The 24833-nt window shown below is 48.6% G+C and overlaps 3 protein-coding genes across 7 annotated transcripts; 2 read left to right on the top strand and 1 right to left on the bottom strand.

Annotated features, from left to right (window-relative positions):
* Positions 1-434: 434 nt before the first annotated feature.
* Positions 435-3766, top strand: SGF29 (SAGA complex associated factor 29). Of its 2 annotated transcripts, XM_073646023.1 has the most exons (10): positions 494-546; positions 1244-1337; positions 1605-1680; positions 1914-1986; positions 2236-2300; positions 2440-2569; positions 2640-2786; positions 2865-2900; positions 3141-3303; positions 3506-3766. In XM_073646023.1, the coding sequence occupies exons 2-10, from the start codon at positions 1263-1265 to the stop codon at positions 3620-3622; spliced, it is 882 nt and encodes a 293-aa protein (XP_073502124.1). In that variant the 5' UTR covers positions 494-546; positions 1244-1262; the 3' UTR covers positions 3623-3766. The 2 variants fall into 2 exon arrangements, with proteins under 2 accessions (XP_073502123.1, XP_073502124.1); XM_073646022.1 differs by lacking the exon at positions 1244-1337 and having other exon boundaries at positions 435-546.
* Positions 3767-5009: 1243 nt separating this feature from the next.
* Positions 5010-9363, bottom strand: LOC141161243 (structure-specific endonuclease subunit slx1-like). Of its 4 annotated transcripts, none has more exons than XM_073646026.1 (7): positions 9219-9327; positions 7549-7726; positions 6959-7010; positions 6473-6802; positions 6074-6201; positions 5345-5423; positions 5010-5270 (listed from the first exon to the last, which is right to left on the bottom strand). In XM_073646026.1, exons 2-7 carry the CDS (start codon positions 7719-7721, stop codon positions 5241-5243), a joined length of 792 nt encoding a protein of 263 aa, XP_073502127.1. In that variant the 5' UTR covers positions 7722-7726; positions 9219-9327; the 3' UTR covers positions 5010-5240. The 4 variants fall into 4 exon arrangements, with proteins under 4 accessions (XP_073502127.1, XP_073502128.1, XP_073502126.1 ...); XM_073646025.1 differs by having other exon boundaries at positions 5016-5270; positions 9272-9363; XM_073646024.1 differs by having other exon boundaries at positions 5016-5270; positions 9215-9343.
* A 306-nt stretch (positions 9364-9669) lies between these two features.
* LOC141162540 (bolA-like protein 2) lies at positions 9670-19474 on the top strand. The gene is made up of 3 exons (XM_073648741.1): positions 9670-9826; positions 10207-10304; positions 19287-19474. The coding sequence occupies exons 1-3, from the start codon at positions 9752-9754 to the stop codon at positions 19384-19386; spliced, it is 273 nt and encodes a 90-aa protein (XP_073504842.1). The 5' UTR covers positions 9670-9751; the 3' UTR covers positions 19387-19474.
* The last annotated feature ends 5359 nt before the right edge of the window (positions 19475-24833 follow it).

Below are 24833 nucleotides of genomic sequence, written 5' to 3' on the forward strand. Positions count from 1 at the left end.
GATCGCTGGGGGTCGGTGATCGCTGGGGATCGGTGATCGCTGGGGGCCGCTGATCGCTGGGGCCCGGTAGGTGATGTCCCGCGGCTCTCCGGGCCGTTCACCATTGCAGCCGCATACAGGGAGCTTTTTCCCCATTTTGCAGCCATAATCAGGGCGTCAGCCCGGCCTAATGCGATTCTTGTGTTGTGGGTGCAGAGTCGCAGTGTGGCTCCGGCCTAAGGGACTGTTCGCATCCGCCTCACTGATTCTGACGCCATGGTTACGGATGTCGCCGGTTCCGCCACGTTTACGGTGCTCGTGCAATAGTCACAGCTCTGAGCACCAGAGAATTGTAATATCTGGGGAAAAAACGTACAAAAAAAACCATTAATATTAATACTAATAATCAGGGAAACATTCCCGCATGCGCAGTACACCGCCGCCAACTGCACTCCCGGCATGCCCCGCGAGCTCCCCGCCGCGGTCTCCATGGTGACATGACGTCATCACTCCGCGCCGGTCCGGACGCTCGGTGCTTGTTCTCCGCCGCCTGGCCTGCTCCTCCCGGTAAGTGCCGCTGTTCTGTGTCGCGATATTATTGCCTCCTGTGTCGTGATATATAACGGTCCACCTCCCGGCCCTGAGCTAGTAATCCTGATGGATCAGCAGTGTGAGGAGGACGCGCTGGGCGGCTTGTCCGCCGATATGGCGCTGTATGTATCGCGATATAGCACGAGTCTGGATGGTTAATGATGGTGTGATATCGGGATTATTATGTGAACGAGCTGTGATGGCGGCAATGTGACGGATGCGGGGGACTACAAGCCTCAGCATTCCCTGGTCGCGTGTTATAGATCATGAGACAATGTATGTATCAATTTATTGTGGCTGCAGAACTACAACTCCCAGCATGCACCAATGTACAAGCGGCTGTCAGAGCATGCTGGGAGTTGTAGTCTTGGCAGTGCTGAGGGGCTGTGAGCTGGAGGAGCATGCTGGGAGTTGTAGTCTTGGCAGTGCTGAGGGGCTGTGAGCTGGAGGAGTATGCTGGGAGTTGTAGTCGGGGCTGTGAGCTGGAGGAGCATGCTGGGAGTTGTAGTCGGGGCTGTGAGCTGGAGGAGCATGCTGGGAGTTGTAGTCTTGGCACAGTTGCAGTGTGGTGGGTTGTGGGCGTCTCGTGCACCGTTCTCCCCCCGCGATCAGTTTTTGCTCTTCGTCTCTGTGAATATTATCGTCATCACCTTCTGTTTCTTCCTCTCACAAGCACGATAAAGGAGGCGGAGATGGCGCTGGTGTCGGCCGACACGAAGATATCGGAGCTGCTGAGCGAACTGCATCAGCTGATAAAGCAGACGCAGGTGGGGCAGCATTCAGTGCCACCTTCACTCGTACAGGTGGAGTCTGCAGCCTCCTGATGGGGCTGATTATTTCCCTGTCGTGCTCCAAAATCGTAAACTGCGCAGTTCTCAGCCACACCACGCCCTCGCACCCTGCACAGTCCATGTGGAAACTTATCTGAGAGGGTCTGTCTGCTGCTGACTCCCCCCGGTCGGTGTGAGCCGACTCTGACTCCCCCCGTATGGTGGCCGTGCACTCACTCACCTGCTGCTCCCGTTCATTTTCAGGAGGAGCGATCGAGGAGCGAACACAACCTGGTGAATATCCAGAAAACGCACGAACGGATGCAGACCGAGAACAAGAGTGAGTGGAGCGGCCGGAGGGACGACCCTGCTTCCTTACAGTTTCCATCAGCCGGGAGAGGCTGGGGGTTGTAGTTTGTCAGCTCCTCCCCTCTGACTCCTGCAGGGAAATATCTGAGTGACTACCGTCTCGCTCCCTAATTTCCGCGAATACTGGAACCTTGTTACCGCCACTCACTTTAAAGAGTTAATGGTGTAATTTCCTGATATGGTTCCTGTGTTCTGTCTCCTCAGTCTCCCCGTATTATCGCACCAAACTGCGCGGTCTCTACTCCACAGCCAAGGCCGACGCCGAGGCAGAATGCAAGTGAGTGAGAGTCCAGGGGTCATCACAGGGTGTGTCAAAGGGGATCCTGAAACCATGTGGGTCCTGGTGATCATCTATTGCCCCCAGGGGAAGCAGCTGCCATGGATTCCTGTGTACGGTCTGTGATGCCCAAGGGGCTACACACCGGCCCTGATCCCATAATTTGTGATGCTGTACTCTGCCTTATGGAAGGCGCTGTCGATCCCCTCGTGACCCCGGCCCTGACTCGCTACTTTCTTCTCCCTTCAGTATTCTGCGTAGATCATTAGATAAAATAGCGGAGATCAAGTCCTTGCTGGAGGAGCGGCGCATTGGTGAGTACCGCGACTGCAGCCGAACTCTGTAAATGCGGAGCACCATCTGAATATTGTGTCTGCCGCACGGTCTTCTTCTCTCTGCTGCCGATGTGCAGAGGTTTCCCGACTCTCCGCTCCATTACATCTCTCTTTCCAGCTGCCAAGATCGCCGGCCTGTATCACGACTCTGAGCCGCCTCGGAAGACCATGAGGCGCGGGGTGCTGATGACCCTCCTGCAGCAGTCGGCCATGACCCTGCCCCTGTGGATCGGGAAGCCTGGGGAGAAGTGAGTGTGCGCTCGCCGGAGTGTGAGCCGCTGTGTGGCCGCTATGACGCTTGTCGTCTCCCCTGCCCAGGCCCCCTCCTCTGTGTGGAGCGATCCCAGCATCCAGCGATTACGTAGCCAAACCCGGAGACAAGGTGGCCGCTCGGGTGAAGGCGGTGGACGGGGACGAGCAGTGGATCCTGGCCGAGGTGGTCAGCTACAGTCACACTGCCAACAAGTAGGTCCCTGTTCTAGTCCAAGGTGGGCAGCGCTGGCATGGGACCGGGCGTTAGTTAACCCCTTCAATCTATTCCAGGTACGAGGTGGATGACATCGATGAGGAAGGAAAGGAGTAAGTGTCACATGATCGGCATGAAGAGAAGAACTGTGTGGTCACGGCCTCATGTCCTCTCCACTCACATCCAAAGCTGCACCCATAAGCCTGCTGAGAAGATCCCATGATGCCCTTCTCCCCGTGAGATGCAATTGTTTGTGACTGCAGCTCTGGTTGTGACTGGAGTACCCGTTAGTAGGGCTGACACTGCTTCCTATATCTGGATGTCCCCTCACATGAGTCTGGTCCCTCCGCCAGGCGTCACACCCTCAGTCGCCGGAGGATCATCCCTCTGCCACAGTGGAAAGCGAACCCTGAGACGGACCCGGAGGCTCTGTTCCAGAAAGATCAGCTGGTGCTGGCTCTGTACCCCCAGACCACCTGCTTCTACCGAGCCCTGATCCACACACCCCCACAACGGGTGAGTGCATGGCTGGCAGGGACCAGAGGGATTACCAGGAAGAGCTAAGGGAGGGAAGGGCTGATGAATAAGCGTTATGGCTGCTCATGGTCGGTGCAGGCAGCTGCTTCCGGTCTGTAGGACTAACCTGCACACGGGCGATGTGGGGCCTCCGTTTTGGCCAGGATGTTCACTATTAACCCTTTCCTTGCTGTATCCTCAGCCCCAGGACGACTACTCCGTGCTGTTTGAAGACACGTCCTACGCCGATGGCTACTCTCCCCCCCTCAATGTTGCCCAGAGATACGTGGTGGCCTGCAAGGAGCCAAAGAAAAAGTGAGACCATCACTGAGCGTGGGGGAGAAAGTGACTTCTTGGGGGGGGATTATCATTGTTTTTATTTTTGGGGGGCCATGAAATGACCCTTTATTCCAGTGAATTTTGTTACAAGGTGAAATAAACAGCAGCTTTTATTCTTCATAGGGGGCAGTGTGGAATTTCTTTCCCCCATCAGTGTTATGGGCACAATAGTAAGAGGTGGCGGCTGAGGGTGTTTACAGCAGTGGTCGGGGGCTTTATAAGATTCTGTCACAAGAATCGAAATCCCCTGAAGTGTTCATGGCAGTAGGAAAGATAAATGATGACCCCGATCAATTAGTCTAAGGGGGGATAATAATAATAAAAAAATGCTTTCAGCTGCCGTGGATTGTGACTCTATTCCACTCGTGACAAGGGTCTGAGCGGCTCGACCCTCGGACTGACGGGTGCGGTGCTGGTGGCAGAAAAGGGCCTCCGACTGTTCACAACAAGCCCAGGCGCTCGGTGCATCAGGGCGGCCAAACATTTAAGGGCACCCTCCCACCATCTCTGCTCCCCTCCCTGTTCTTTGATATGACAGCAGAAGGGCAGAGATGGCAGAAGGCTGCGCTGACCGCGCCATGATGCACCGAGCGCCTGGGGACAATCATCAACACACGGACGATGGATCCTCGGGAATGATTACATCCTGTTCTTAGTTAAATTGTGAGCGAGCCCCCACATGAGTGGTCTCAGGGTTATATTCTGATGGAGACCCTCCAGGCTATTGGGACATCTATAAGAATGACCCCTTTATGTATCTTGGGAACGCTGTGATTGGTCGATGTCTGGCGGTGGTCGATTAGCAAATATTCTAATTGATAGAAATGATGAGACCTTTAGTTCTTGCTTCTCCCAGTAATTCCTCTCGACATCCAACAAGCAGATCATGGTCCTGCTCCTTGTAATATGGAGACAGGTTCGTTTATACTGGTCATTGTCTGGGGTACCGAGGTTCCCCCTTCAGCCGCTGCTTTGGTGGTCATGGTCTTATCCGCCATTAGAGGTTGGGGAGCCGGATCTGGAGGAAGATTTCCAGGAACAGTCGGGTGATGATGTTTCCATCTGCTCAGATCTTGTAGTGGCCATTTCTACAAACAGATCACTATGGGTGGTCTCCCCAAAGAGAGGGGATTTTTTTTATTCCTGTGAACGGACCGTCGCCTTCTTCACGTTGCCCCCCCTCAGCTGTAACCATGTAGGAAATTCAGATTTATATAATATTTACTCTATTTGAGCTTTTGTGATAATTCCAAGCTCTGATGAGGCAGTAACGGGGGGCCGTCAGTCAGGACCTGCCCAGAAGCCCGATATCCATCCGCCAGGGCGAATTACGTCTGCTCGTTGTGCCCCGTCACATCTTACATCGCTCTCTTCTAGTAACATTCACTTTTGTAGCCAAAATATAGTGAGATTTATTACATACAATAAAAAAAGTGCTGCTGTAGCACTACAACTCCCAGCATGCCCATAACTGCATTGCTACAGGTCAGGAACACCGCACACATAAGAGGTGGTTATCTCAGAAGGTCGCTGTACAATATATACATCTTGTAGACCATAGCGCTGCCCCCCGCAGGCATCATCCATCACTGCAGTGATCAGCCGTGCAGTTCGTCCACCCAGTGATTCTGCAGAAGAGGAGCAGAGATTATATCGGCCTCAGAGAACAGCAGTGAGATCTGTAACATCAGGTCTACTCCACCTGCGGCATCTCCTCTAGGTCGCCATAGCAACCCTTCTTATATCGGATCAGGTCTCCCCACAGGACAGAGTTCCCACAGCTGCAAGAAAGGAGCGACATAATGAGCTCGGCCTTCAGAGCAGAACTCCGAGCAGCACAAAACCCCCCGGGGGTTGGGAAGAGGCTGTAGTTATGTCCTCTGCTTTCTACAACTTGTCAGCTATGTCTCACAGCTGAGGGTTTGTTACAATGTATCAGTCTGTGGCAGCCAGATTGGAACATTTAGATGGACTATGACTGTAACAAACCCTCAGCTGTGAGAGGAAAGAAGGGAGGTGGCACATAGCGTAGGAGAGCGAGGACGTGTGACAGCGATGTACCCTGTGCTGGCAGAGGCACGGGCGCGGCTGACCGGGGGGGGAGCAGAGGCACGGGCGCGGCTGACCGGGCGGGAGAAGAGGCACGGGCGCGGCTGACCGGGGGGAGCAGAGGCACGGGCGCGGCTGACCGGGGGGAGCAGAGGCACGGGCGCGGCTGACTGGGGGGAGCAGAGGCACGGGCGCGGCTGACTGGGGGGGAGCAGAGGCACGGGCGCGGCTGACCGGGGGGAGCAGAGGCACGGGCGCGGCTGACTGGGGGGAGCAGAGGCACGGGCGCGGCTGACTGGGGGGGAGCAGAGGCACGGGCGCGGCTGACCGGGGGGAGCAGAGGCACGGGCGCGGCTGACTGGGGGGGGAGAGGACCGTTTACCTGGGGCACAGACCCTCTACAGGGATCACATGTTCCGGCTCGCTTTGGAGGAAGACTTTGGCCAGGCATAAGACATGAGCAGCCATGGAGCAGCCGGGGTGCAGGCAGCGCAGGATGTCGTCCGGACTCTGCGGGAGGAAGAAGAAAAGATGTCACACAGGAAGATCACAACTTCTAGGTCAATGATCCCCAACAGCCTGAGCCCTCCACCCCACCGTGCCCATCTGTAGCGTGTGAGGTTTATACTGCGCCCATGAGTGTACAGCCGGGCGCCCCGTGCTGCATGTATGTGAGTATTACCCCGTATTGCGTCCCTCGCTGTACATCCGGGTACCCCCTGCAGCATGTATGTGAGCACTCCCCTGTGCTGCGTCCTTCACCGTACTCCCGCGCACCCACCTGCAGTTTGTCGTAGCAGACCCTGCACCGCTTGCTGACGCCCAATTCCTCTCCTTCGCCTTTTCCCTCTTGTGTCTTGGCAATGGCCTTGGCCCTCACTTGTCCGTACGCCAGCGGCATGTGCAGCGGAGGCTGGAGGAGGGGAGGCAGCTCCCGGTGGTATTCCTGTCGGAGCCAGCGCAGGGTGAGGGGTAAGCGCTTCCAAGGTGCCACGCGCAGCATGTGGTAGAGGACCAGGAGGTGGAAGTCGAAGCTGGACTGTTTCTTTGTCCTACGTGGCACGTGGGTGAGCCGGCGAGAGACGTGCGGGTGCTGCCAGGCCCACTCAAACTGAGGAGAGAAATGAAGGCCCAGTCACATCCAGAGCTGAATTACATCCAGAGCCTAACTCTCATACACCAAGCACCTCCAGAGCTGCGCCCAGAATTCCTGTACTTCAATCACTCCCAAAGCTGCACTCTAATTCCTATACGCTATGGTTCTCACCCGTAAGGCTGCGATGTCGTTAGGGAATCCGTGAACAATCAGCACCATGTCCCTGTATGAGGGAAGGAAAGTCACACTGACATTGGAAAGTAGACGTCACCCGTGTCAGGAGCCGGGGCCCCGACTGGTCACTGCTACGAGGGGCCCGAGCGCTCGCTTCCCCCTCCGCACTGGATGTGAGCGGTAAATAATGAACAGTCCTGGAATTTCCCAATAAAGTTTTATTTTATTCTGATTTTCGCTCTCTGTTGCTGTCAGTGAATAGGACTGATCACCTGCCGCCCCGATGCTTCTCACAGCTGGAGGTTTGTTACAGAGCATCCTGTGCACACAACGCTCTGTGAGCGAAACACTCCGCACTGCAGAACCAAACTATCATGATGGGGATTTCTGTGCTTCGCTCACACAGGATTGTCTGGATGATACTGTAACAACATCTCAGCTGTGTGAAATTTGCAGGCTCAATATGTAACCAAAGGTGCAAACCTTCACTGACAGCAAGCAGAGGCGCTGAACATCATGAGGGATGGGGAGAAAGTGTATGAAGAAGAGCAATAGGAGGACACAACATGGACACCGGGGCTGGTTACCAGGGGCCCCTCCCACTTGTCTTCCAGGCTCCGCCTTTCTGTTTGCCTCCATTGTGCTGCTGGATCCTTCTCTCCGGATTCACTGTGAAGCCGATGTAGATCCGTCCTTTATACTTCGGGTTGGTGCAGAACAGGAGATAAACCCCGAAAAATCCCTCCACCTCCACGACCATCCTGCCTGCGGTAGACAGAAAAGAGGCAGATCAGCAACTCCCCCGTATACGGTATCATAGAATCATAGAATGGTAGAGTTGGAAGGGACCTCCTGGGTCATCTGGTCCAACCCCCTGCTCAAAGCAGGATTCACTAGATCATCTCAGACAGATGTCTGTCCAGCCTCTGTTTGAAGACGTCCATTGAAGGGGAACTCACCACCTCTCGTGGCAGCCTGTTCCACTCATTAATCACCCTAACTGTCAAAAAGTTTTTTCTAATATCTAATCTGTGTCTTCTCCCATTTAGTTTCATCCCATTGCTTCTAGTCTTTCCTTGTGCAAATGAGAATAAAGATGATCCTTCTACAATGTGACAGCCCTTGACATATTTGTAGACAGCTATTAAGTCTCCTCTCAGTCTTCTTTTTTGCAAGCTAAACATTCCCAAATCCTGCAACCGTTCCTCATAGGACATGGTTTGCAGACCAGTCACCATTCTGGTCGCTCTTCTCTGGTATATACAACAGCACAGCGGTATAAGTGTATATATCTGTATACTGCACAGTGAGGGGAATGTCTGAAACATGGGAGATGATGGAGGAAATACCAGAAACTAATACTGCGGAGAAAGAAGAGAAAACCGATAAAATACAAAGCAACTGAACACGAGACAGAAATCCTATCAGTATCCCGTGACTGCCCGTCACCTCCATCATCAGTATCTGGTGACTGCCCGTCACCTCCATCATCAGTATCTGGTGACTGCCCGTCACCTCCATCATCAGTATCTGGTGACCGCCCGTCTCCTCCATAGTCAGTAGATGGTCACCGCCAGTCTCCTCCATCGTCAGTAGATGGTCACCGCCCGTCTCCTCCATAGTCAGTAGATGGTCACCGCCCGTCTCCTCCATCGTCAGTATCTGAGGACCGCCCGTCTCCTCCATAGTCAGTAGATGGTCACCGCCCGTCTCCTCCATCGTCAGTAGATGGTCACCGCCCGTCTCCTCCATCGTCAGTAGATGGTCACCGCCCGTCTCCTCCATCGTCAGTAGATGGTCACCGCCCGTCTCCTCCATCGTCAGTAGATGGTCACCGCCCGTCTCCTCCATCGTCAGTAGATGGTCACCGCCCGTCTCCTCCATCGTCAGTAGATGGTCACTGCCCGTCTCCTCCATCGTCAGTATCTGGTGACCGCCCGTCACCTCCATCATCAGTATCTGGTGACCGCCCGTGGCCTCCATCATCAGTATCTGGTGACCGCCCGTCACCTCCATCATCAGTATCTGGTGACCGCCCGTCACCTCCATCATCAGTATCTGGTGACCGCCCGTCGCCTCCATCATCAGTATCTGGTGACCGCCCGTCACCTCCATCATCAGTATCTGGTGACCGCCCGGAGTTGCCCCCTGCTCAGTATACATATATATATACACACGCACACACATCATCAGTTTGTGGTCCCTATATATATATAGACACTGCATGGCGTCGCTTCTCCCCTGTACACGCACATACACACGGAGCGGTTCCGGCTCCCCGGGAAGGTCACAGCACACAGCCCTTCTCACCGCCGCACAATCCTCCGCTCTCCTCCGCCGGTTCCTCACTTCCTGGTTACGGGTCCTCCGTGTGGCGCTTCCATGGTGACAGGTACGTCCGCACTGACGCCTGTATCAGTGTATGTCATTACACCGTTGTGAACCGCGCAGTAATAGACTAGACGCTGTAAGTGACATTCATTCCCTTTATCACAGTCAGATTATCTGTGAGAATTTTATCTAACACTGGTGAAAAGTTACTAATATAAAAAAAAAAAATTTTCAGGCAAAATTAGAGGCAACTCAATTTAGAAATGCTGGGGCCCAAATCGATAGAGTTTCTGATTGGCCGCTTTGTATTTAACTCCGCCTCTTTCTTCAGCTTACGCTGTCTGAATGGACGATACTCCTGTCCATCATTGCTGCCTGGAGACCGTCTGACCAATCAGGAGAGTCGGAGTCCCGCGCAGTGCAATAGTTTGTACGCAGGCGCAGTGAGGTTGGGGGAACATGGCTGGAGACGACGGGATCAGTGCGGAGACCCTGAAGGAGAAACTGACTCGGGAGCTGCAGGCGGAACATGTGGTGAGGAGCTAGCCCGAATCACGTGACAGCAGGAGGGGGTCACATGGCTATGAGGACTACAAGTCCCAGCCTTTCCTGTCATGTTGTAATGGTCCCCCACACTGATGGGGGGGACTCCTTTTTTCAGACAGACTTCTGGTTACAGCTGCGGCCACTGATCACCTCCCAGAGCGGAAACAGCAGATGATACTGTGACTGCTGGGCCTAGTAGTCCTCCAGGGGTTTATTGATGTGTAAAGTATTTAGTCCTCAGTTGTTGATAACTTTTCATGGCTGAAAACATGGTAACAAATTGTAGCTTTCCAGACTCCTCAGCTCTCTCCATCTACCTGCTGCCACCACAGTCATCACTGATCACTGACAGCATCTCTGTCCTCCAGGAAGTAGAAGACACCTCCCCCAATCATTGCTCCACCAGCTTCCGGGCGCTAGTGGTGTCTCCGCAGTTTGAAGGAAAAGCGCTGCTCCAGAGGCACAGGTGAGAACCGACTACATCCTGTATTATACTCCAGAGCTGCACTCACTATTCTGCTGGTGCAGTCACTGTGTACATACATTACATTACTGATCCTGAGTTACATCCTGTATTATACTCCAGAGCTGCACTCACTATTCTGCTGGTGCAGTCACTGTGTACATACATTACATTACTGATCCTGAGTTACATTCTGTATTATACTCCAGAGCTGCACTCACTATTCTGCTGGTGCAGTCACTGTGTATATACATTACATTACTGATCCTGAGTTACATCCTGTATTATACTCCAGAGCTGCACTCACTATTCTGCTGGTGCAGTCACTGTGTACATACATTACATTACTGATCCTGAGTTACATCCTGTATTATACTCCAGAGCTGCACTCACTATTCTGCTGGTGCAGTCACTGTGTACTTACATTACATTACTGATCCTGAGTTACATCCTGTATTATACTCCAGAGCTGCACTCACTATTCTGCTGGTGCAGTCTCTGTGTATATACATTACATTACTGATCCTGAGTTACATCCTGTATTACTCTCCAGAGCTGCACTCACTATTCTGCTGGTGCAGTCACTGTGTACATACATTACATTACTGATCCTGAGTTACATCCTGTATTACTCTCCAGAGCTGCACTCACTATTCTGCTTTTGCAGTCACTGTGTACTTACATTACATTACTGATCCTGAGTTACATCCTGTATTATACTCCAGAGCTGCACTCACTATTCTGCTGGTGCAGTTACTGTGTACATACATTACATTACTGATCCTGAATTACCTCCTGTATTATACTCCAGAGCTGCACTCACTATTCTGCTTTTGCAGTCACTGTGTACTTACATTACATTACTGATCCTGAGTTACATCCTGTATTACTCTCGAGAGCTGCACTCACTATTCTGCTGGTGCAGTCACTGTGTATATACATTACATTACTGATCCTGAGTTACATCCTGTATTACTCTCCAGAGCTGCACTCACTATTCTGCTTTTGCAGTCACTGTGTACTTACATTACATTACTGATCCTGAGTTACCTCCTGTATTATACTCCAGAGCTGCACTCACTATTCTGCTTTTGCAGTCACTGTGTACTTACATTACATTACTGATCCTGAGTTACCTCCTGTATTATACTCCAGAGCTGCACTCACTATTCTGCTGGTGCAGTCACTGTGTACATACATTACATTACTGATCCTGAGTTACATCCTGTATTATACTCCAGAGCTGCACTCACTATTCTGCTGGTGCAGTCACTGTGTACATACATTACATTACTGATCCTGAGATATATCCTGTATTATACCCCAGAGCTGCACTCACTATTCTGCTGGTGCAGTCACTGTGTACATACATTACATTACTGATCCTGAGTTACATCCTGTATTATACTCCAGAGCTGCACTCACTATTCTGCTGGTGCAGTCACTGTGTACATACATTACATTACTGATCCTGAGTTACATCCTGTATTATACCCCAGAGCTGCACTCACTATTCTGCTGGTGCAGTCACTGTGTACATACATTACATTACTGATCCTGAGTTACATCCTGTATTACTCTCCAGAGCTGCACTCACTATTCTGCTGGTGCAGTCTCTGTGTATATACATTACATTACTGATCCTGAGTTACATCTTGTATTATACTCCAGAGCTGCACTCACTATTCTGCTGGTGCAGTCACTGTGTACATACATTACATTACTGATCCTGAGTTACATCCTGTATTACTCTCCAGAGCTGCACTCACTATTCTGCTTTTGCAGTCACTGTGTACATACATTACATTACTGATCCTGAGTTACATCCTGTATTATACTCCAGAGCTGCACTCACTATTCTGCTGGTGCAGTCTCTGTGTATATACATTACATTACTGATCCTGAGTTACATCCTGTATTACTCTCCAGAGCTGCACTCACTATTCTGCTGGTGCAGTCACTGTGTACATACATTACATTACTGATCCTGAGTTACATCCTGTATTACTCTCCAGAGCTGCACTCACTATTCTGCTTTTGCAGTCACTGTGTACTTACATTACATTACTGATCCTGAATTACCTCCTGTATTATACTCCAGAGCTGCACTCACTATTCTGCTTTTGCAGTCACTGTGTACTTACATTACATTACTGATCCTGAGTTACATCCTGTATTACTCTCGAGAGCTGCACTCACTATTCTGCTGGTGCAGTCACTGTGTATATACATTACATTACTGATCCTGAGTTACATCCTGTATTACTCTACAGAGCTGCACTCACTATTCTGCTTTTGCAGTCACTGTGTACTTACATTACATTACTGATCCTGAGTTACCTCCTGTATTATACTCCAGAGCTGCACTCACTATTCTGCTTTTGCAGTCACTGTGTACTTACATTACATTACTGATCCTGAGTTACCTCCTGTATTATACTCCAGAGCTGCACTCACTATTCTGCTGGTGCAGTCACTGTGTACATACATTACATTACTGATCCTGTGTTACATCCTGTATTATACTCCAGAGCTGCACTCACTATTCTGCTGGTGCAGTCACTGTGTACTTACATTACATTACTGATCCTGAGTTACATCCTGTATTATACCCCAGAGCTGCACTCACTATTCTGCTGGTGCAGTCACTGTGTACATACATTACATTACTGATCCTGAGTTACATCCTGTATTACTCTCCAGAGCTGCACTCACTATTCTGCTGGTGCAGTCTCTGTGTATATACATTACATTACTGATCCTGAGTTACATCTTGTATTATACTCCAGAGCTGCACTCACTATTCTGCTGGTGCAGTCACTGTGTACATACATTACATTACTGATCCTGAGTTACATCCTGTATTACTCTCCAGAGCTGCACTCACTATTCTGCTTTTGCAGTCACTGTGTACTTACATTACATTACTGATCCTGAGTTACCTCCTGTATTATACTCCAGAGCTGCACTCACTATTCTGCTGGTGCAGTCACTGTGTACATACATTACATTACTGATCCTGAGTTACATCCTGTATTACTCTCCAGAGCTGCACTCACTATTCTGCTGGTGCAGTCACTGTGTACGTACATTACATTACTGATCCTGAGTTACCTCCTGTATTATACTCCAGAGCTTCACTCACTATTCTGCTGGTGCAGTCACTGTGTACATACATTACATTACTGATCCTGAGTTACATCCTGTATTACTCTCCAGAGCTGCACTCACTATTCTGCTTTTGCAGTCACTGTGTACATACATTACATTACTGATCCTGAGTTACATCCTGTATTATACTCCAGAGCTGCACTCACTATTCTGCTGGTGCAGTCACTGTGTACATACATTACATTACATTACTGATCCTGAGTTACCTCCTGTATTATACTCCAGAGCTGCACTCACTATTCTGCTGGTGCAGTCACTGTGTACATACATTACATTACTGATCCTGAGTTACATCCTGTATTACTCTCCAGAGCTGCACTCACTATTCTGCTTTTGCAGTCACTGTGTACATACATTACATTACTGATCCTGAGTTACATCCTGTATTACTCTCCAGAGCTGCACTCACTATTCTGCTGGTGCAGTCACTGTGTACTTAAATTACATTACTGATCCTGAGTTACATCCTGTATTATACTCCAGAGCTGCACTCACTATTCTGCTGGTGCAGTCACTGTGTACATACATTACATTACTGATCCTGAGTTACATCCTGTATTACTCTCCAGAGCTGCACTCACTATTCTGCTGGTGCAGTCTCTGTGTATATACATTACATTACTGATCCTGAGTTACATCCTGTATTACTCTCCAGAGCTGCACTCACTATTCTGCTGGTGCAGTCACTGTGTATATACATTACATTACTGATCCTGAGTTACATCCTGTATTACTCTCCAGAGCTGCACTCACTATTCTGCTTTTCCAGTCACTGTGTACTTACATTACATTACTGATCCTGAGTTACCTCCTGTATTATACTCCAGAGCTGCACTCACTATTCTGCTTTTGCAGTCACTGTGTACTTACATTACATTACTGATCCTGAGTTACCTCCTGTATTATACTCCAGAGCTGCACTCACTATTCTGCTGGTGCAGTCACTGTGTACATACATTACATTACTGATCCTGAGTTACATCCTGTATTATACTCCAGAGCTGCACTCACTATTCTGCTGGTGCAGTCACTGTGCACTTACATTACATTACTGATCCTGAGTTACATCCTGTATTATACTCCAGAGCTGCATTCACTATTCTGCTGGTGCAGTCTCTGTGTATATACATTACATTACTGATCCTGAGTTACATCTTGTATTATACTCCAGAGCTGCACTCACTATTCTGCTGGTGCAGTCTCGGTGTATATACATTACATTACTGATCCTGAGTTACATCTTGTATTATACTCCAGAGCTGCACTCACTATTCTGCTGGTGCAGTCACTGTGTACATACATTACATTACTGATCCTGAGTTACATCCTGTATTACTCTCCAGAGCTGCACTCACTATTCTGCTGGTGCAGTCACTGTGTACATACATTACATTACTGATCCTGAGTTACCTCCTGTATTATACTCCAGAGCTGCACTCACTATTCTGCTGGTGCAGTCACTGTGTACATACATTACATTACTGATCCTGAGCTCCATCCTGTATTATACTCCAGAGCTGCACTCACTATCCTGCTGGTGCAGTCACTGTGTACATACATTACATTACTGATCCTGAGCTCCATCCTGTATTATACTCCAGAGCTGCACTCACTATTCTGCTGGTGCAGTCACTGTGTACATACATTACTGATCCTGAGTTATATCTTGTATTATACTCCAGAGCTGCACTCACTATTCTGCTGGTGCAGTGACTGTGTACATACATTACATTACTGATCCTGAGTTACATCCTGTATTATACTCCAGAGCTGCACTCACTATTCTGCTTTTGCAGTCACTGTGTACTTACATTACATTACTGATCCTGAGTTACCTCCTGTATTATACTCCAGAGCTGCACTCACTATTCTGCTGGTGCAGTCACTGTGTACATACATTACATTACTGATCCTGAGTTACATCCTGTATTACTCTCCAGAGCTGCACTCACTATTCTGCTGGTGCAGTCACTGTGTACATTCATTACATTACTGATCCTGAGTTACCTCCTGTATTATACTCCAGAGCTGCACTCACTATTCTGCTGGTGCAGTCACTGTGTACATTCATTACATTACTGATCCTGAGTTACCTCCTGTATTATACTCCAGAGCTGCACTCACTATTCTGCTGGTGCAGTCACTGTGTACATACATTACATTACTGATCCTGAGCTCCATCCTGTATTATACTCCAGAGCTGCACTCACTATTCTGCTTTTGCAGTCACTGTGTACTTACATTACATTACTGATCCTGAGTTACCTCCTGTATTATACTCCAGAGCTGCACTCACTATTCTGCTGGTGCAGTCACTGTGTACTTACATTACATTACTGATCCTGAGTTACATCCTGTATTATACTCCAGAGCTGCACTCACTATTCTGCTGGTGCAGTCTCTGTGTACATACATTACATTACTGATCCTGAGTTACATCCTGTATTATACCCCAGAGCTGCACTCACTATTCTGCTGGTGCAGTCACTGTGTACATACATTACATTACTGATCCTGAGTTACATCCTGTATTATACTCCAGAGCTGCACTCACTATTCTGCTGGTGCAGTCACTGTGTACATACATTACATTACTGATCCTGAGCTCCATCCTGTATTATACTCCAGAGCTGCACTCACTATTCTGCTGGTGCAGTCACTGTGTACATACATTACATTACTGATCCTGAGTTACATCCTGTATTACTCTCCAGAGCTGCACTCACTATTCTGCTGGTGCAGTCACTGTGTACATACATTACATTACTGATCCTGAGTTACCTCCTGTATTATACTCCAGAGCTGCACTCACTATTCTGCTGGTGCAGTCACTGTGTACTTACATTACATTACTGATCCTGAGCTCCATCCTGTATTATACCCCAGAGCTGCACTCACTATTCTGCTGGTGCAGTCACTGTGTACATACATTACATTACTGATCCTGAGCTCCATCCTGTATTATACTCCAGAGCTGCACTCACTATTCTGCTGGTGCAGTCACTGTGTACATACATTACATTACTGATCCTGAGTTACCTCCTGTATTATACTCCAGAGCTGCACTCACTATTCTGCTGGTGCAGTCACTGTGTACATTCATTACATTACTGATCCTGAGTTACATCCTGTATTATACTCCAGAGCTGCACTCACTATTCTGCTTTTGCAGTCACTGTGTACATACATTACATTACTGATCCTGAGCTCCATCCTGTATTATACTCCAGAGCTGCACTCACTATTCTGCTGGTGCAGTCACTGTGTACATACATTACATTACTGATCCTGAGTTACCTCCTGTATTATACTCCAGAGCTGCACTCACTATTCTGCTGGTGCAGTCACTGTGTACTTGCATTACATTACTGATCCTGAGTTACATCCTGTATTATACTCCAGAGCTGCACTCACTATTCTGCTGGTGCAGTCTCTGTGTATATACATTACATTACTAATCCTGAGTTACCTCCTGTATTATACTCCAGAGCTGCACTCACTATTCTGCTGGTGCAGTCACTGTGTACATACATTACATTACTGATCCTGAGTTACATCCTGTATTATACCCCAGAGCTGCACTCACTATTCTGCTGGTGCAGTCACTGTGTACATACATTACATTACTGATCCTGAGTTACATCCTGTATTATACTCCAGAGCTGCACTCACTATTCTGCTGGTGCAGTCACTGTGTACATACATTACATTACTGATCCTGAGTTACATCCTGTATTATACTACAGAGCTGCACTCACTATTCTGCTTTTGCAGTCACTGTGTACATACATTACTGATCCTGTATTATACTCCAGAGCTGCACTCACTATTCTGCTGGTGCAGTCACTGTGTACATACATTACATTACTGATCCTGAGCTCCATCCTGTATTATACTACAGAGCTGCACTCACTATTCTGCTTTTGCAGTCACTGTGTACATACATTACATTACTGATCCTGAGTTACATCCTGTATTATACCCCAGAGCTGCACTCACTATTCTGCTGGTGCAGTCACTGTGTACATACATTACATTACTGATCCTGAGTTACCTCCTGTATTATACTCCAGAGCTGCACTCACTATTCTGCTGGTGCAGTCACTGTGTACATACATTACATTACTGATCCTGAGTTACCTCCTGTATTATACTCCAGAGCTGCACTCACTATTCTGCTGGTGCAGTCACTGTGTACATACATTACATTACTGATCCTGAGTTACCTCCTGTATTACTCTCCAGAGCTGCACTCACTATTCTGCTGGTGCAGTCACTGTGTACATACATTACATTACTGATCCTGAGTTACATCCTGTATTATACTCCAGAGCTGCACTCACTATTCTGCTTTTGCAGTCACTGTGTACATTCATTACATTACTGATCCTGAGTTACATCCTGTATTATACTCCAGAGCTGCACTCACTATTCTGCTTTTGCAGTCACTGTGTACATACATTACATTACTGATCCTGAGCTCCATCCTGTATTATACTCCAGAGCTGCACTCACTATTCTGCTGGTGCAGTCACTGTGTACATACATTACATTACTGATCCTGAGCTCCATCCTGTATTATACTCCAGAGCTGCACTCACTATTCTGCTTTTGCAGTCACTGTGTACTTACATTACATTACTGATCCTGAGTTACCTCCTGTATTATACTCCAGAGCTGCACTCACTATTCTGCTGGTGCAGTCACTGTGTACTTGCATTACATTACTGATCCTGAGTTACATCCTGTATTATACTCCAGAGCTGCACTCACTATTCTGCTGGTGCAGTCTCTGTGTATATACATTACATTACTAATCCTGAGTTACCTCCTGTATTATACTCCAGAGCTGCACTCACTATTCTGCTGGTGCAGTCACTGTGTACACACATTACATTACTGATCCTGAGTTACATCCTGTATTATACCCCAGAGCTGCACTCACTATTCTGCTGGTGCAGTCACAGTGTACATACATTACATTACTGATCCTGAGTTACATTCTGTATTATACTCCAGAGCTGCACTCACTATTCTGCTGGTGCAGTCACTGTGTACGTACATTACATTACTGATCCTGAGTTACATCCTGTATTATACCCCAGAGCTGCACTCACTATTCTGCTGGTGCAGTCACTGTGTACATACATTACATTACTGATCCTGAGTTACATCCTGTATTATACTCCAGAGCTGCACTCACTATTCTGGTGGTGCAGTCACTGTGTACACACATTACATTACTGATCCTGAGTTACATCCTGTATTATACCCCAGAGCTGCACTCACTATTCTGCTGGTGCAGTCACTGTGTACATACATTACATTACTGATCCTGAGTTACCTCCTGTATTATACTCCAGAGCTGCACTCACTATTCTGCTGGTGCAGTCACTGTGTACATACATTACATTACTGATCCTGAGTTACATCCTGTATTACTCTCCAGAGCTGCACTCACTATTCTGCTGGTGCAGTCACTGTGTACATACATTACATTACTGATCCTGGGTTACATCCTGTATTATACTCCAGAGCTGCACTCACTATTCTGCTGGTGCAGTCACTGTGTACATACATTACATTACTGATCCTGAGCTCCATCCTGTATTATACTACAGAGCTGCACTCACTATTCTTCTGGTGCAGTCACTGTGTACATACATTACATTACTGATCCTGAGTTACATCCTGTATTATACTCCAGAGCTGCACTCACTATTCTGCTGGTGCAGTCACTGTGTACATACATTACATAAGGCCCCAGGTCTCCTCCACCGTTTCTGGTTTGTGACTCTCTGCTGCCCTCTACAGGCTTGTTAATAGCTGCCTCGCAGAAGAGCTGAAGATCATTCACGCTTTTGAACAGAAGACTCTGACTCCAGCTCAGTGGGAACAAGAGAAGCAAAAGTGAAGAGATCACAGACGTTACATGGACTGGAGCGTCTCTGGACATTCTGCAGCCTGGGATGAGTGAGCGGCACTTAGAGAGTTAATCCGATGTAAAAATAAAATGTGTTCTAGTAATTGTTACATCTACCTGGCCTATTAGTACCAAGATAATACAGCGCCGCACATACAGAGATGGACAAGATTATATCTGCAGTCACCACCAGGGGGAGCTTTGATGTTAGTATGGTCCCCCTAGTGGTGGCTGCAGACAGAGTCTGATCATGTATCTCTGTATACAGGGAGCTCCCCCTAGTGGTGGCTGCACACAGGATCTTATCATGTATCTCTGTATACAGGGAGCTCCCCCTAGTGGTGGCTGCACACATGATCTTATGTATCTCTGTATACAGGGAGCTCCACCTAGTGGTGGCTACAGACAGAATCTCATCATGTATCTCTGTATACAGGGAGCTCCCCCTAGTGGTAGCTGCAGACAGAATCTTATCATGTATCTTTGTATACAGGGAGCTCCCCCTAGTAGTGACTGCAGACTGGATCTTATCATGTATCTCTGTATACAGGGAGCTCCCCCTAGTGGTGGCTGCACACATGATCTTATGTATCTCTGTATACAGGGAGCTCCACCTAGTGGTGGCTACAGACAGAATCTCATCATGTATCTCTGTATACAGGGAGCTCCCCCTAGTGGTAGCTGCAGACAGAATCTTATCATGTATCTTTGTATACAGGGAGCTCCCCCTAGTAGTGACTGCAGACAGGATCTTATCATGTATCTCTGTATACAGGGAGCTCCCCCTAGTGGTGGCTGCACACATGATCTTATGTATCTCTGTATAGAGGGAGCTCCACCTAGTGGTGGCTGCAGACAGAATCTTGTTATGTATCGGTAACGCAAGGTGTGGGAAAGACTTAGTGCAACACAAAGGGAAGAGGGAAAGGGAGCCCAGGCTCTATGGAAAGGGTGAAGTGGAAACCTCCTAGGTTGATCTAGCGTCACCCTGTCTCCCCTAACGTCCCTGTATTGGCTCTTCACCAATCGTCGCACGCGTGCCTCGCCTTATCTTTCCCTGGCATATGGCTAAGGCTAGGGAAGGGAGGAGATGAGTACTTGTCAATCTCCACTAAACACAATAGACAACAAGGGTAGACAAACGGGCGGGGAGGGGGACTCCAGATAAATGCGCACACGGCCTCAAGCTGCAGAGAGGACGAAGTACTGCTCTTTTTAATGCCTTCACAAGTAGTATTGAATATCGCCGGCACCTCCCTCTGAAACACAGCAGGTATTTATACACCCAGGCCAGGGTGTTAATTAGCCAGAGCAAGGTAATCGCTGGGTCCTAGAGAGACAGCCTCTAAGAAGATGTTTGTAATGCCAAACATAGAGATCTCCTGCAACCAACTCTAGTTTGGCATATAGTTTGTTGTCCCTTAATATCTGGAGCACCTGCTTAACATGCCCCTGATGGGTCTCAAAATCAGGTGAGTAAACCAAAATATTGTCCAGATAGACCACCACAAACCTGCCCACCAAATGATGGAAAATATCATTCATGAAATGCTGGAATACCGCAGGTGCATTGGTCAAACCGAAAGGCATAACCAGACTCTCGATGTGCCCCTCAGGGGTATTGAACGCTGTTTTCCATTCATCCCCCTCTCTGATTCTAACCAGGTTGTAGGCTCCTCTAAATCCAACTTGGAGAACACCTTAGCTCCTACAACCTGGCTGAACAAATCAGGAATCAGAGGAAGAGGGTATGGATCACGGATAGTAATATGATTCAATTCCTGGAAATCTAAACAAGGACGTAGACCGCCAGCTTTCTTCTTCATGAAGAAGAACCCTGCCGCCATGGGTGAAGATGAGGGTCTGATATGTCCCTTCTCCAGACTCTCCGCAATGAAATCCTTCATGGCTTGTCACTCAGGGCCAGAAAGATTATACAGTCTTGACTTGGGTAGTTTAGCTCCGGGGGTCAGGTTAATAGGACAGTCATAAGCTCAATGAGGAGGCAAATCCTGACACCCCTCTCAGAAAAAAACATCCTCAAAACCAGACAGAAAAGCAGGCAGTATCCCCGTAGAGACAGCAGCAATGGAAACATTCAGACAGTCCTCATGGCAGTAATCTCCCCATTCAGTAATCTCCCCGGTTTGCCAATCCACCAATGGATTATGTTTAACAATCCAAGGAATACCTAAAAGAATCGGAGTAGGGAGATTCTCCAAAACATAGCAAGGGATGATTTCACAATGAACTGACCCCACCCTCAGTTTTACATTATGTACAATCTGAGTAAATGCTTTCTGTGCAAGTGGCGCCAAGTCAATGGCAAAGATGGGAATAGGTTCAGCTAAAGCACAGCAAGTAAGACCATGAGTTTTCACAAACTCAGCATCAACCATACTGACTCCGACTCCACTGTCAACAAACACAGACGTTTTTTCGATTTTGCTCTCTAGCACCACCTCTGCAGTCAGGACTAAGCAGGAACTGCAGTTTCATCACAAATGCACCCCTTGTTTATCCAACTCCAGACTACCGAGAGTTAATCGAGTCTCCTTTTGTTTAGGAATTGAAGGACAGGTCCCAACAAAATGTCTCTTTTTCCACAAAAAAAAACATACACCTTTTTTCTTGTGAATCTCCGGGAGATGTATGATGTAGAGACCCCCCCTAACTGCATAGGTTCCTCCACCTCCCCCAGTACTGGTTCACCCCCAGACCGCTCCCTTGGTTTAAGGTACACAACCCCGACAAGAAGGCCCCGGAGAAGGAGGTCACACCTGTCTATCCAGACGTATGGCCAATGACATGGCAGCCTCCAAGGACTGAGGGGCTTCATATACAGCCAAGGCATCTTTCAACCTTTCCGTTAGCCCCTCACAGAATTGGCTTCTGAGGGCTGAGTCCTTCCATTTGGAATCCGTTGCCCATCTGCAGAATTCCGACCTGGACGTCTCCACTGACCGAATCCCCTTCTGAAGGCGACGTAGCCTGGACTCAGCCAAGAAGACTCGGTCAGGGTCATCATAGATGAGGGCCAGAGGAGGAAGGGGAAAAAAAAAAGGGCCACGCCCAAAAACACAGGAAAAAAAGCAAAAGTGTCAGTTTAACTTTTTTTTTTTCTCCTTTTCAAAATGTGCTCGGCCGGGGATAATGTCACGCAGGGTGTGGGAAAGACTGTGCAACACAAAGGGAAGAGGGAAAGGGGGGAGTGGAGACCTCCTAGTCTGGTCTAGCGTCACCCTGACTCCCCTAATGACCCTGTATTAGCTCTTCACCAATCACCGCACGCGTGCCTCGCCCTGACTTTCCCTGGCGTATGGCTATGGCTAGGGAAGGGAGGAGATGAGAACTAGTCGATCTCCACTAAACACAATAGACAACAAGGGTAGACAAACAGGGAAATTGCCTAGCTTTAGACGACTCCCGACAAATGCGCACACAGCCTCAAACCAAGCTCCAGAGAGGACGAAGTACTGCTCTTACTAAAGCATCACAAGTAGTAATGAATATCGCCGGCACCTCCCTCTGAAACACAGCAGGTATTTATACACCCAGGCCAGGGACCTAATTAGCCAGAGGAAGGTAGCCGCTGCGTCCTAGAGACAGCCTCAAAGAAGATGTCTGTAATGCCAAACGTAGAGATCTCCTGCAACCAACTGCAAGGCGACTGTCACCTCTGACACACCCGTGACAGTATCTCTGTATACTGGGAGCTCCCCCTAGTGGTGGCTGCAGACATGATCTTATCATGTATTTCTGTATACAGGGAGCTCCCCCTAGTGATGACTGCAGACAGAATCTTATCATGTATCTCTGTATACAGGGAGCTCCCCCTAGTGGTGGCTGCAGACTGCATCTTATCATTTATCTCTGTATACAGGGAGCTCCCCCTAGTGGTGGCTGCAGACTGCATCTTATCATTTATCTCTGTATACAGGGAGCTCCCCCTAGTGGTGGCTGCAGATAGAATCTTATCATGTATCTCTGTATACAGGGAGCTCCCACTAGTGGTGTCTGCAGACAGAATCTTATCATGTATCTCTGTATACAGGGAGCTCCCCCTAGTGGTGACTGCAGACAGAATCTTATCATGTATCTCTGTATACAGGGAGCTTCCCCTAGTGGTGGCTGCAGGCAGGATCTTATCATGTATCTCTGTATACAGGGAGCTCCCCCTAGTGGTGGCTGCAGACAGAATCTTATCATGTATCTCTGTATACAGGGAGCTCCCCCTAGTGGTGACTGCAGACAGGATCTTATCATGTATCTCTGTATACAGGGAGCTCCCCCTAGTGGTGGCTGCAGACAGGATCTTATCATGTATCTCTGTATACAGGGAGCTCCCCCTAGTGGTGGCTGCAGACAGAATCTTATCATGTATCTCTGTATACAGGGAGCTCCCCCTAGTGGTGGCTGCAGACAGAATCTTATCATGTATCTCTGTATACAGGGAGCTCCCCCTAGTGGTGGATACAGACAGGATCTTATCATGTATCTCTGTATACAGCGAGCTCCCCCTAGTGGTGACTGCAGACAGGATCTTATCATGTATCTCTGTATACAGGGAGCTCCCCCTAGTGGTGGCTGCAGACAGGATCTTATCATGTATCTCTGTATACAGGGAGCTCCCCCTAGTGGTGGCTGCAGGCAGGATCTTATCATGTATCTCTGTATACAGGGAGCTCCCCCTAGTGGTGGCTGCAGGCAGGATCTTATCATGTATCTCTGTATACCGGGACCTCCCCCTAGTGGTGGCTGCAGACAGAATCTTATCATGTATCTCTGTATACAGGGAGCTCCCCCTAGTGGTGGCTGCAGACAGAATCTTATCATGTATCTCTGTATACAGGGAGCTCCCCCTAGTGGTGGCTGCAGACAGAATCTTATCATATATCTCTGTATACAGGGAGCTCCCCCTAGTGGTGACTGCAGACAGTATCTTATCATGTATCTCTGTATACAGGGAGCTCCCCCTAGTGGTGGCTGCAGGCAGGATCTTATCATGTATCTCTGTATACAGGGAGCTCCCCCTAGTGGTGGCTGCAGGCAGGATCTTATCATGTATCTCTGTATACAGGGAGCTCCCCCTAGTGGTGGCTACAGACAGAATCTTATCATGTATCTCTGTATACAGGGAGCTCCCCCTAGTGGTGGCTGCAGACAGAATCTTATCATGTATCTCTGTATACAGCGAGCTCCCCCTAGTGGTGACTGCAGACAGGATCTTATCATGTATCTCTGTATACAGGGAGCTCCCCCTAGTGGTGGCTGCAGACAGGATCTTATCATGTATCTCTGTATACAGGGAGCTCCCCCTAGTGGTGGCTGCAGGCAGGATCTTATCATGTATCTCTGTATACAGGGAGCTCCCCCTAGTGGTGGCTGCAGGCAGGATCTTATCATGTATCTCTGTATACAGGGAGCTCCCCCTAGTG

Source organism: Phyllobates terribilis, unplaced genomic scaffold, assembly GCF_046119375.1.
Source record: "Phyllobates terribilis strain yellow unplaced genomic scaffold, ASM4611937v1 Scaffold_9__5_contigs__length_417890890, whole genome shotgun sequence".
Lineage (NCBI taxonomy): Eukaryota > Metazoa > Chordata > Amphibia > Anura > Dendrobatidae > Phyllobates > Phyllobates terribilis.

What these genes read in the sequence shown, in the direction of transcription:
- SGF29 (XM_073646023.1), top strand. Translation starts at nt 1,263, where the DNA reads ATGGCGCTGGTGTCGGCCGACACGAAGATATCGGAGCTGCTGAGCGAA. An exon ending in GATGCAGACCGAGAACAAGA is followed by an intron (nt 1,681 to 1,913) that starts GTGAGTGGAGCG and finishes CTGTCTCCTCAG; the next exon opens with TCTCCCCGTATTATCGCACC. An exon ending in TACAGTCACACTGCCAACAA is followed by an intron (nt 2,787 to 2,864) that starts GTAGGTCCCTGT and finishes AATCTATTCCAG; the next exon opens with GTACGAGGTGGATGACATCG.
- LOC141161243 (XM_073646026.1), bottom strand. Translation starts at nt 7,721, where the DNA reads ATGGTCGTGGAGGTGGAGGGATTTTTCGGGGTTTATCTCCTGTTCTGC. An exon ending in GTAGAGGGTCTGTGCCCCAG is followed by an intron (nt 5,424 to 6,073) that starts GTAAACGGTCCT and finishes CCTTTCTTGCAG; the next exon opens with CTGTGGGAACTCTGTCCTGT. An exon ending in ACCTAGAGGAGATGCCGCAG is followed by an intron (nt 5,271 to 5,344) that starts GTGGAGTAGACC and finishes CCTCTTCTGCAG; the next exon opens with AATCACTGGGTGGACGAACT.
- LOC141162540 (XM_073648741.1), top strand. Translation starts at nt 9,752, where the DNA reads ATGGCTGGAGACGACGGGATCAGTGCGGAGACCCTGAAGGAGAAACTG. An exon ending in AGCTGCAGGCGGAACATGTG is followed by an intron (nt 9,827 to 10,206) that starts GTGAGGAGCTAG and finishes TCTGTCCTCCAG; the next exon opens with GAAGTAGAAGACACCTCCCC. An exon ending in GCGCTGCTCCAGAGGCACAG is followed by an intron (nt 10,305 to 19,286) that starts GTGAGAACCGAC and finishes TGCCCTCTACAG; the next exon opens with GCTTGTTAATAGCTGCCTCG.